We start from the raw sequence: 11552 nt of genomic DNA on the forward strand, positions 1-11552 counted from the left end.
TTTGAGAGAGCATAGTTAAATTCACACAGGACACCGGATAAGACAGGAGAAATAACAGCAGCAATATGGCTACCCACACTGGGACTGTCTACCCACACTGGGACTGTCTACCCAGACTAGGACTGTCTACCCACACTGGGACTGTCTACCCAGACTAGGACTGTCTACCCACACTGAGACTGTCTACCCACACTGGGACTGTATACTAGCCCTGAGACGACTGCCTACTAGCCCTGAGACGACAGCCTACTAGCCCTGAGACCCTGAGACGACAGTCTACTAGTCCTGAGACGACTGCCTACTAGCCCTGAGAAGACAGCCTACTAACCCTGAAACCCTGAGATGACAGCTTACTAGCCCTGAGACACTGAGATGACTGCCTACAAGCCCTGAGACCCTGAGACGACAGCCTACTAGCCCTGAGACGACAGCCTACTAGCCCTGAGACCCTGAGACGACAGCCTACTAGCCCTGAGACGACTGCCTACAAGTCCTGAGACGACAGCCTACTAGCCCTGAGAGGACAGCCTACTAGCCCTGAGACAACAGCCTACTAGCCCTGAGACGACTGCCTACAAGTCCTGAGACGACAGCCTACTAGCCCTGAGACGACAGCCTACTAGCCCTGAGACGACAGCCTACTAGCCCTGAGACGACAGCCTACTAGCCCTGATACTTCAGCCTACTAGCCCTGAGACGACAGCCTACAAGTCCTGAGATGACAGCCTACTAGCCCTGAGAAGACAGCCTACTAGCCCTGAGACGACAGCCTACTAGCCCTGAGACGACTGCCAGTAGCCCTGAGACGACATTCTACTAGCCCTGAGACCCTGAGACGACAGCCTACTAACCCTTGAGACCCTGAGACGACAGCCTACTAGCCCTGAGACGACAGCCTGCTAGCCCTGAGACGACAGCCTACTAGCCCTGAGACGACAGCCTACTAGCCCTGAGACGACAGCCTACTAGCTCTGAAACGACTGCCTACTAGCCCTGAGACCCTGAGACGTCAGCCTACTAGCCCTGAGACCCTGAGACGTCAGCCTACTAGCCCTGAGACCCTGAGACGTCAGCCTACTAGCCCTGAGACCCTGAGACAACAGCCTCCTAGCCCTGAGACGACAGCCTAATAGTCCTGAGACGACAGCCTACTAGCCCTGAGACGACAGCCTACTAGCCCTGAGACGACAGCCTACATGCCCTGAGACGACAGCCTACTAGCCCTGAGGAGGGGGCAACATCAGGCTGTGGCTCTCCATGTCCTTCAGGCTGACCGTCTTTCTTCCCTCCCCACCTCCACCTCCAGGCTTGCTCCCATGCCCTCCTGCTTCAGCTTCATGTGGGGAGATTGTCAGCTTAGAGTGCTTCTCCGACACCTCACTCTCTACCTCCATGTCCTTGCCGTTGATCGGGCTGTGGCACTCCTGTTCTAGCACCTCTGTCCTGTGGGTGGCGCCACTGTCACTCTCACTATACTTCAGCGTGGACATCACCAGATCCACCAGCGTTTCTTTGAAGTGAAGGCGTCGGCGCAGAGTCATGTCCGGTGCTTTCTGATCCCGCAGCTGCTGATTGGCCAGCTGGATCTTCTCCATTATGTACTTCTCTTCATCAGGTTGGTCCTCCAGCACCGGAGGGGGCAGAGCTACAGGGCATCCATCCTTATATGGACTAGTCGAACTCCAGAGTTTCCATAAGTGAGGGCCACCTCTCCTCCTTGCACGCTCTCTTCTCCTCTTTCTGGCTTTTCTTGTCCTTCCTTCCTTGCTTATTGTTCTCCTCTTCCTCCTCCTCCTTGTCTATTTCGACTTTGATGTCCTCATAGTCAGGGTCCTGTTGAGGAGGAACAAGGGTGCATTATCATTAGTACACACTGTAGCAAAACGTTTTTATTGGCCAAATTTCCAGTTTTGTAACGTTTGCTTTCGTTCGGTTCCGAGTGAATACATCCCAGGAGAGATCTGAGTGATAGTTATATCCACCCGAGTCTCTCGACAGACAGTGTGTCAGCAAGCAATATGTTAACTAGGTACTTTGATACTTTATGAGAGACATGACGACATTGTGTGTGTGTGTGTGTGTTGTTATCAATAATTTATCCAGTGCAGAGCCATATTCCCTGACACAGTGTCTGAATGTGATTCAGTAGCTAGGTGTCCGTCCAATTGGAGAATATTCTAAATTCTGCATGACTCCCACTAGAGATGTGTTTCCATGAAATGTACCTGTTGGGGATAAAAAAAAAAACTGTGTGGGATGACGTAGTGCACATAAACATACCTTTTCCACTTAATTTCCCATGTACCAAATAAAAAATACTTAGTGAGAGACATGACGACTGTGTGTGTGCTGCTATCAATAATATATCCAGTGCAGAGCCGTATTCAAGACCCTCTACATTTATTGGAGAGGAGCATCAAGCTCATCACCTTGCATTTTCACCACCCTGTGAAGTTCATCGTAACTTATTTCATCTGTAGCCTAATAAACTGCATGTTTTCCTGACATCGTGTGACTTCACATTTACTTCGATTTGATCAATATTTGCGCATTGAAAGTGTTTCCACTGACATTTCTCTGATAATTAATTTTACAGACACAAAAAGATCCCACCTTGTCTAGCATATTTTGTTTTGTCGACATTTGGAAGTTTATCGACAAATGTTCTGTTTTCATCAGGCATTTTTAATCCGACATGTAAGAATGTTGGAAACCTGGTTAGTGACATGGATTCACACTCAGACACTGAGACGTGGCACACAGGGAGTACAACACCACACACTGTGACAGAAAGAGGAAGAGACGGGTGACCCACCAGCCCACTGACCTACTCCCAGTCACTCCTCCTCACTGATCAGCCAATCCCCACTGACCTACTCCCAGTCACTCCGCCCCTCCTCACTGATCAGCCAATCCCCACTGACCTACCTGGCCGTCGCTCCTCCCCTGTTCCCTGATCAACCACTGACCTACCTGGCCGTCGTTCTTACCCTCCTCACTGATCAACCAATCCCCACTGACCTACCTGGTCGTCGCTCCTCCCCTCCTCGCCAATCAGCCATTCCCCACTGACCTACCTGGCCGTCACTCCTCCCGTCCTCACTGATCAGCCAATCCCCACTGACCTACCTGGCTGTCGCTCCTCCCCTCCTCGCCAATCAGCCAATCCCCACTGACCTACCTAGCCGTCGCTCCTCCCCTCTTTACTGATCAGCCAATCCCCACTGACCTACCTGGCCGTCGCTCTTCCCCTCCTTACTGATCAGCCAATCCCCACTGACCTACCTGGCCGTCGCTCCTCCCCCCCTTACTGATCAGCCAATCCCCACTGACCTACCTGGCTGTCGCTCCTCCCCTTCTTGCTGATCAACCAATCCCCACTGACCTGCCTGGCCGTCGCTCCTCCCCTCTTCCCTGATCAACCAATCCCCACGGATTTACCTGGCAGTCACCCCTCCCCTCCTCCCTGATCAGCCAATCCAGGTCCTTCAAAATGTCGTCCTCATTCTCCTATTGGGTCCTGGTGCTGGTCACCACCTGACGTATCTTTTTCAAATGAAGCAGAACAACCAGACACGATCAACCAGAGCAAACCCTGTACTGAAGACCACAGGAGGTTGGTGGTACCTTAATTGGGGAGGTCAGGACTGTGGTAATCCTGGAGTGGAATACACTGGAATGGTATCAAACAAATTGATAATATCTGTTTGATACCATTCCATTAGCGCCGTTGCAGACATTATTATTAGCCTTCCTCAACTAAGCAGCCTCCACTGGTGAAGATTGCGCCAACATTGTACTTTCAAAGAGTATCCATATTTGCCTTTGGGCCAAAGTCAATTCTCTTTCAATTCACACCAGATCAGGGCAGTTTGTGCCCTGACAATCCCTCGTAACACAAAAAGATAATACAATTCCAAACTGTGTAAGCACGCATCACAAGCGTTCAACTCACAGATCATCAGTCATATAGTATAGTGGACCTGTATTCATTCTATGACTCATGATGGCCCTCCACTGGCCGAATGATGCATAGCGCAGGAGAAACACTACGCCTCACGCAGGCCCTCCACTGGCCGAATGATGCATAGCGCAGGAGAAACACTACGCCTCACGCAGGCCCTCCACTGGCCGAATGATGCATAGCGCAGGAGAAACACTTGACCCTGCTACAGCTGCAGTTTGCATTACATTATGGGACGACATTGTGAGATGTACTGTGTATGTATTGCAGCTTGTAAAGTCCTGCGGATACAAAAGGATAACATGATGTGACAAGCAATCAGACGTAGTCTGGTTTCTAAGGTCCACGAGTAAACAGCCTAATAACGACAAACGAAGAGCTGTGTATGCAATAGAGAATGTGCAAATACAATCCCATCAAAATAAACTCACCGCGAATAAAAATAAAACACGTATGTATTATATCCTCTTCTATGGACTCTGTCTGTCTTTGTTTTACCGGCCTACATGCTCGTGATTCAGCCAGAACACCTGTCCAGATCATCTCCTCTGCTTCTTCCTCTCCCTGGCGTAACTAATTAGGGTTTAATATTGCTGTTGTCATAGATAATTAGGACAACATGCACATGCTTAAACCACAAAACAGGCACACACACAAATACGTTTTGTTATTCTATTCTTATAGGCATCTAAAATTAATTTCCATTTGAAATCCTATTTTCCCAAACCTGTAACCCTAACCCCTAACCCACCTCTTATCCGAATTCCAACCCTAATTGTAACCATAACCATAAACCTAACCCCTAAACTTCAAATAACATTTGTCCTCATGGAGACGTTCCCCCACAAGGGAGAATGTTCCATGTTTTACTATCCTTGTGAGGATTTTAGGTCCACCACAAGGATAGAAGAACCAACCCACAAACACAAACACACACACACACACACACACACACACACACACACACACACACACACACACACACACACACACACACACACACACACACACACACACACACACACACTTCCTTTCGTGTGCATAATGGGGCAGCTTTAATATTGTACACCCTTTAAAAAAAGTTGGGGCACATAGCAATCCTTTTTCTAATCATTGTAATCTACGATTTGTGTGAGAGAAAAAAATGCATATGGCAGAATTTTCTTCATGCTTTACAGTAATAAGAAAAGAAATCCATCAGTCATTATGGGCCAATCACTCTTATCTTGACACAGAGAGCAACCGGTCGCTTGTCACGTTCTGGTTCATAAAGACACGCCTACAGAAAAGCACTGGCTTGTGGGTCTTGCTGTTTGCTGCAATTCACTATCAGTTAAACAAGCCTGCAAAGTCTCATCGGGAAACACCATTCCCCATGCTTCATCGCTCGGTTCAAAGCAAGTACACCCCCCCCCCCCCCCCCCCCCCCCCCCCTTGCGGACCTGTCTGCTTGCACGTCTGTCAACTTGTGATAGTATTTTTCAGTTTTTGCTAGATGTCCACCAATTTGTACCTTTTACACGGAGACGATAGCTAGATAATTTACTACTCATGGCTACCATCGTTCTTTATTCCATAAACAGAACGGCGCAAACCACCGTGAGACAATGTTTGATTCCTTATTCAAAGGAAGCTTCCAGGGTCGACTCGCACCTTTCTGTCTTCCTTAAAACTTCAGTCCGCAGGTTAACTTCGCTTCCGAGAGTGAGATGGGTTCCCAACGCTACTGGAGTGCGGTTCATGTCCCTCGGGACAGCAGGCAGAACTGCACCCGGGCGAACCAGGAGAGGCGCAGTGCTTGTAGCTGGAGCAGCAGTGACAGTGGCGGGGTTTGTGGCCAGCGCTACTCACTTTCAGCGAGCTGAAATGGCATCGGTGATCCCCAAAACCGAGGAGGAGGACACGGAGATAGCGGAGAAATGCAAGACATTCATGTCTCCGCCGTGTACCGATGTCAAAGTTCTGCAGCAGAGGAAAGAAGAGATGTGCACGAGGATGGAGATGCTGATCATGGAGACGCAGGCGGAGTTCTGCAGAGCGCTCGAGGAGGTGGACGGCGGCAAGTTCAAAGTGGACCGATGGGAACGGAAAGAAGGCAAGTATCTCCCCTTTGGCACGTGCCGATGCGCGCCCATGGATAGACTAGTCAGTCAACCTCTACCTAAATCCAGTGTATAATCTTACTTAGGCCTATCTGGCAACTATCAACCCTGGCACATTCACAATGACACAAGCAAAACATAGAAGTGTTCAATGAATGTACAAAAACGAATCCGAAGGTTGTCCACCCTGTCCTTAGTCCAGATAGGTCTAGTAACCAGCCACAGCCACACTGTGAACCCATGCCAGTATTGGTATGACAATATAGCAAAGTGCTTGGGGTTTTGGGCCTTTCTTTAGTATAATAACATAACGTCTGCCTGTCTGTCTCTGTGCTGCCTATATGCTTGTCCATGCCTGTCTGTTTCTGTCTCTGTTCGTCCATTGGTCGGTTGATCCGTCTGTCTGTCTTTCAGGTGGCGGGGGCATCAGCTGTGTGCTGCAGGATGGGAGGGTGTTTGAGAAGGCGGGGGTCAACGTGTCCGTGGTGTTTGGGAACCTGACCGAGGAGGCCGCCAAGCAGATGCGCAGCAGAGGGAAGGTCCTCAAAGGAAAAGATGGTGAGTATAACCCTCACAGTTAATATCAACCTCATAAACTACAGCAGAACTTTGTGGTTTCTTGCAGTTTAGTGTGTCACCTCATGCTACGTGGTTCACCCGAGACCAGAGATGGCCATTCTGATAACAGAATGTGTTAAAGGAATCAGGATTGGGTCCCTGAGTCGGACTATGGTTAAGATGAATTGAATTCTAATACATTGTATTGTTTTGTCCTCTCCCAGGCAAGCTGCCGTTCTGTGCCATGGGGGTGAGCTCCGTCATCCACCCCACGAACCCTCACATTCCCACAGTGCACTTCAACTACAGATACTTTGAGATAGAAGAAGGAGACGGTGAGGCTGTGACCTATGACCTTATACCATTCAATAGTCAGAGCTGACATAATGAATGATCACTATTGTCTCTTTCTTTCTTTTCTACCCCCCCCAGGTACTAAACAGTGGTGGTTTGGTGGGGGTACAGACCTGACTCCTACCTATGTCAATAAGGAGGATGGTGCTCACTTTCACAACAGTCTGAAGGAGGCCTGTGACAAACATCACCCTCAGTACTACCCCGACTTCAAGAAGTGGTACGACGTGTGTGTGTGTGTGTGTGTGTGTGTGTGTGTGTGTGTGTGTGTGTGTGTGAGTGAGTGACTACACTGGGTGGGTCTCTACTGTTCAGCAGTGATAAGAAGACTGTTTGTTCAGTGGTATCTAGATATAAAATGACATTGTGAGTGAGCGTGGGTACTGTTCATCTTTGTGTGTCAGTGTTGTAGGCTCTGCATTTTTAACATTCAGTTATGTCATTTTTTTCAGTAGTTGTATTTTTAAATAACTTTTGGTTGCATTTTCATTTAGTGTAATAACATTATTATAACTACCTGTGTCTAGAGTCATTGAAACTAGAGGTCGACCGATTAATCGGAATGGCCGATTAATTAGTGCCGATTTCAAGTTTTTATAACAATCGGAAATCTGTATTTTTGGACACTGATTAGCATTTCAAACGTCACTCGCTCTGAGACTTGGAGTAGTTGTTCCCCTTGCTCTGCAAGGGCCGCGGCTTTTGTGGAGCGATGGGTAACGATGCTTCGAGGGTGGCTGTTGTCGATGTGTTCCTGGTTCGAGCCCAGGGAGGGGCGAGGAGGGGGACGGAAGCTATACTGTTACACTGGCAATACTATAGTGCCTATAAGAACATCCAATAGTCAAAGGTATATGAAATACAAATGGTATAGAGAAATAGTCCTATAAATACTATATTAACTACAACCTAAAACCTCTTACCTTTCAATATTGAAGTATCATGTTAAAAGGAACCACCAGCTTTCATATGTTCTCATGTTCTGAGCAAAGAACTTAAACGTTAGCTTTTTTACATGGCACATATTGCACTTTTACTTTCTTCTCCAACACTTTGTTTTTGCATTATTTAAACCAAATTGAACATGTTTAATTATTTATTTGAGGCTAAATTGATTTTTATTGATGTACTATATTAAGTTAAAATAAGTGTTCATTCAGTATTGTTGTAATTGTCATTATTACAAATAAATGTAAAAAATCGGCCGATTAATCAATATCTGCTTTTTTTGGTCCTCCAATAATCGGTATCGGTATCAGTGTTGAAAAATCCTAATTGGTTGACCTCTAATTGAAACTAGTAGCTCCACATTTCTACCATGTTTTCACTCCGAGGTCGATGCCCGCAAGGAAATCGAATTAGCATAATACAAAAATCCCCATAAAAATCTGTCAGGTTTAGTTAGAGAGAGGTTTTTTTTTGCATTGGATGCTTCTCTATCCTCCGCCTATGTAACACTGTGACAGAGCTAGAGTGGTGTTTGTCAGAGCATGAGACATCCCGAAAATCAGTCTTCTCACAAAATCGTCTGTAACATCCGAACGGTTTGACCTACAAACCATTACGACGTCTCTATGGAAAGACGAGACTTTCACGACCTTTGCTCTACGACCTCCACAAGTGTCAGGAGACTTGTCTAAAGTTGGTACAGCCGATCTGCCGACTTCTGTCTGTACCGTTTGGGCTACACCCCTCTCTGTACAAAGGTTAGAGTCTCAAGGACATGTACACTACCGTTGAAAAGTTTGGGATTACTTAGAAATGTCCTTGTTTTTGAAAGAAAAGCACATTTTTTTGTCCATTAAAATAACATCAAATTGATCATAAATACAGTGTAGACATTTGTTAATGTTGTAAATGACTATTGTAGCTGGAATATGGAATATCTACATAGGTGTCAGAGGCCCATTATCAGCAACCATCACTCCTGTGTGGAAACAAAGGACTTTTTTCTGAAACTCGTCAGTCTATTCTTGTTCTGAGAAATGAAGGCTGGTACCAGTTGAAAACATGTATGGAAGTATATATGGAGACAGTTTAGTGCCAAAAATATGGGGTTAAATGCATGTAAAATATATATATATATTTTTTTAAAGAAACATTTCCTAATCTTTCTTATATCTCTCAAATATAGGAGAGACACATCAGAACATACTTCATTTTGATATTTTTGGGGGACTCGGTTGTTCCATGTAATGAATATGTTATTCAATGCGTTTGTATGGGCTAATAGCAGTATAGCAGTATTTTTGGGATTCTTCAAGGGGTCTTAAAATTCTAAATCAAATAGCTAATTGATCCTTGGTATGATCTTCTTAAACCTATTCCATATAGTTTAGTAGAACCCCCCACCACTCCCCGGCTTAGACTCTGATGGGTTAAATATCTGTAAAAGGAATGCACTGTACCAGTTGTTATGCAGTTTTGCAGGGACTGTAAGTATTAATAACATGGGAAACACTTTATTTAAAGCCTGCTGAATCTAAGTTCCAAAACCAATATACCTGCAGGCAGGTACAAGTAGTGCGACCATAACATGCAACAGAACATGTTTCCTCAAGCTTAGTTCATCTAAAACACTCCTCCTGGTATGCTGCTCTGTAGGTGTGACCGGTACTTCTACATCCCCCATCGTGGCGAGACGCGGGGAATCGGTGGCATCTTCTTTGACGACCTGGACTCTCCCAGCCAGGAGGAGGCGTTCAGCTTCGTTAAGAGCTGTGCCCACACCGTGGTGCCCTGTTACCTGCCCATTGTCCAAAAACACCTTAATGACCCCTTCAGCCCAGAGGAGAAGGACTGGCAGCAGGTGCGAAGAGGAAGGTGGGTACAGAGGAGAGGGCTGTCTGTGTGTGCCATTTAATAAATACACATCTTGTGTGAAATCTCACAATCATGCCTGTCTTCTGTCTGTAACTTGTGAGTGTTTTCAGGTATGTGGAGTTTAACCTGGTGTATGACAGAGGGGTGAAGTTTGGACTGGCCACGCCAGGCTCCAGGATCGAGAGCATCCTCATGTCCTTGCCTCTCACAGCCAAGTGAGTTCTGTGACATCACACGGCCGTGCTGCTGATAGCACTGGTGATTGGGTACTGGGCTGGTGAGGACTGTATGTGGGGTGTGCTACTGTCTACAGGAAGGTATGTGTGTTGTTGAACAGACATGAGAATAGGGATCACATCAGCTCTGTGATCGTCCCTCCCTGATGAATCGTCACCGGTTCAGAGAGGGAAATGCTGGTGTCAATCTACCAATCATATAATCAATTTCTTTATTGTTCCAATTAGAAAACATAGTGCACCGCTGCCAGGGTGAGAAACAACATTAAAACATACCTAGAACAGATTAATTTGAAAGGAAATGAGAGCTGGCTTCCTGTTGAGTCAAGGAGACTGTGCTCAGTATGTTTGTGTGGTGGGTCCTATTGTATCAACCAGAGACAGGCCTGTGGAGTCAACTCATCCAGCTTGGCGCATGGCATTTCTATCTGCAGTCCCTTGAAGTAGTCCCAGGTCTCTCATTCATGCGCTGACAGTATTCTCTCTCCCCAGGTGGGAGTACATGCATGAGCCTCCTAAAGGCACCCTGGAGGCCGATATGCTGGAGGTGTTACAAAACCCCAAGGAGTGGGTCTGACACGGACATTAACATGGCAATAACATCCTGACTCGGCCTGTTGATGACTGGAACAGGTGTCCGTCCCCTTTCGACTGCAGATCATTGCTTTTTGTCACTGGTCAACTCAACTGCAAACTCGTCACAGATACTATTAGCTATAGTGTTCACTGGAAAAAGCTCTTATTGGTTTTACACTTTGTTTTAATAATGTCTGTCAAATAAGCCTTGTTACCACTGCCTGAATTGCTTTATCATGGATGTCTTTTCCTTTTTGGATCGATTGCTTCATCTGTTTTGTCTCTCAGTGCCCTCTGGTTGTTAGTGTTAGCCCTTACCCAGGATGTTTGTCTCTCAGTGCCCTCTGGTTGTGTTCACCAGGCAGTCTAGGCACCAAACAGATGGGGGGGAGGAAAAACCATTATTCTCATTTTCAGTTTCAAACTGTTTTCTTCCGTCTGTTCGTGCTGAATGTATACAAGAAGAGAAAGTGGATCTGAACCCCTCGGGGTTTGTGGGCTACGCCATTGATGTAAACATAAATATGTTTTAATATCCTATCTGTCATGTCATCCACCAACAGAATTTATTAATACAAGTTCTATGAGAAAGTGCATCGTCAAGATTGGAGCCTGTGATCTTCTGTTCTCTAACTCAGGATCTAGTCTGGTGAGCCAGAAAGGGGGGAGGGCACCAGGATTGTTTGGTTACATATTTAAAGAAGCTAGTTGGGCAGCCCGTTTAACAAAAAAAAATGTAAACGACACAAATTAGTCTTTTGACCAATCAGAAAGAAAAAAAAGTTGTCATATGCCGAATACAGTGAACTGCTGAATACAACAGGTTTAGACCTTACAGTGAAATGCTGAATACAACAGGTTTAGACCTTATAGCGAAATGCTTCCTGACAAGCCCAGCTCTGAAAAAGACTAGATCTGACGTGATTGGTCCAAAGACCC

General features: G+C 46.3%; 1 protein-coding gene across 1 annotated transcript; it reads left to right on the forward strand.

The window, feature by feature from the left end:
- Positions 1-5396: 5396 nt before the first annotated feature.
- Positions 5397-11216, forward strand: LOC139420894 (oxygen-dependent coproporphyrinogen-III oxidase, mitochondrial-like). The gene is made up of 7 exons (XM_071171335.1): positions 5397-6059; positions 6481-6624; positions 6849-6959; positions 7057-7198; positions 9583-9801; positions 9912-10016; positions 10530-11216. The coding sequence occupies exons 1-7, from the start codon at positions 5516-5518 to the stop codon at positions 10612-10614; spliced, it is 1350 nt and encodes a 449-aa protein (XP_071027436.1). The 5' UTR covers positions 5397-5515; the 3' UTR covers positions 10615-11216.
- Positions 11217-11552: the final 336 nt, after the last annotated feature.

This window comes from Oncorhynchus clarkii, chromosome 1 (assembly GCF_045791955.1).
Source record: "Oncorhynchus clarkii lewisi isolate Uvic-CL-2024 chromosome 1, UVic_Ocla_1.0, whole genome shotgun sequence".
NCBI classification, from domain to species: Eukaryota; Metazoa; Chordata; class Actinopteri; order Salmoniformes; family Salmonidae; genus Oncorhynchus; species Oncorhynchus clarkii.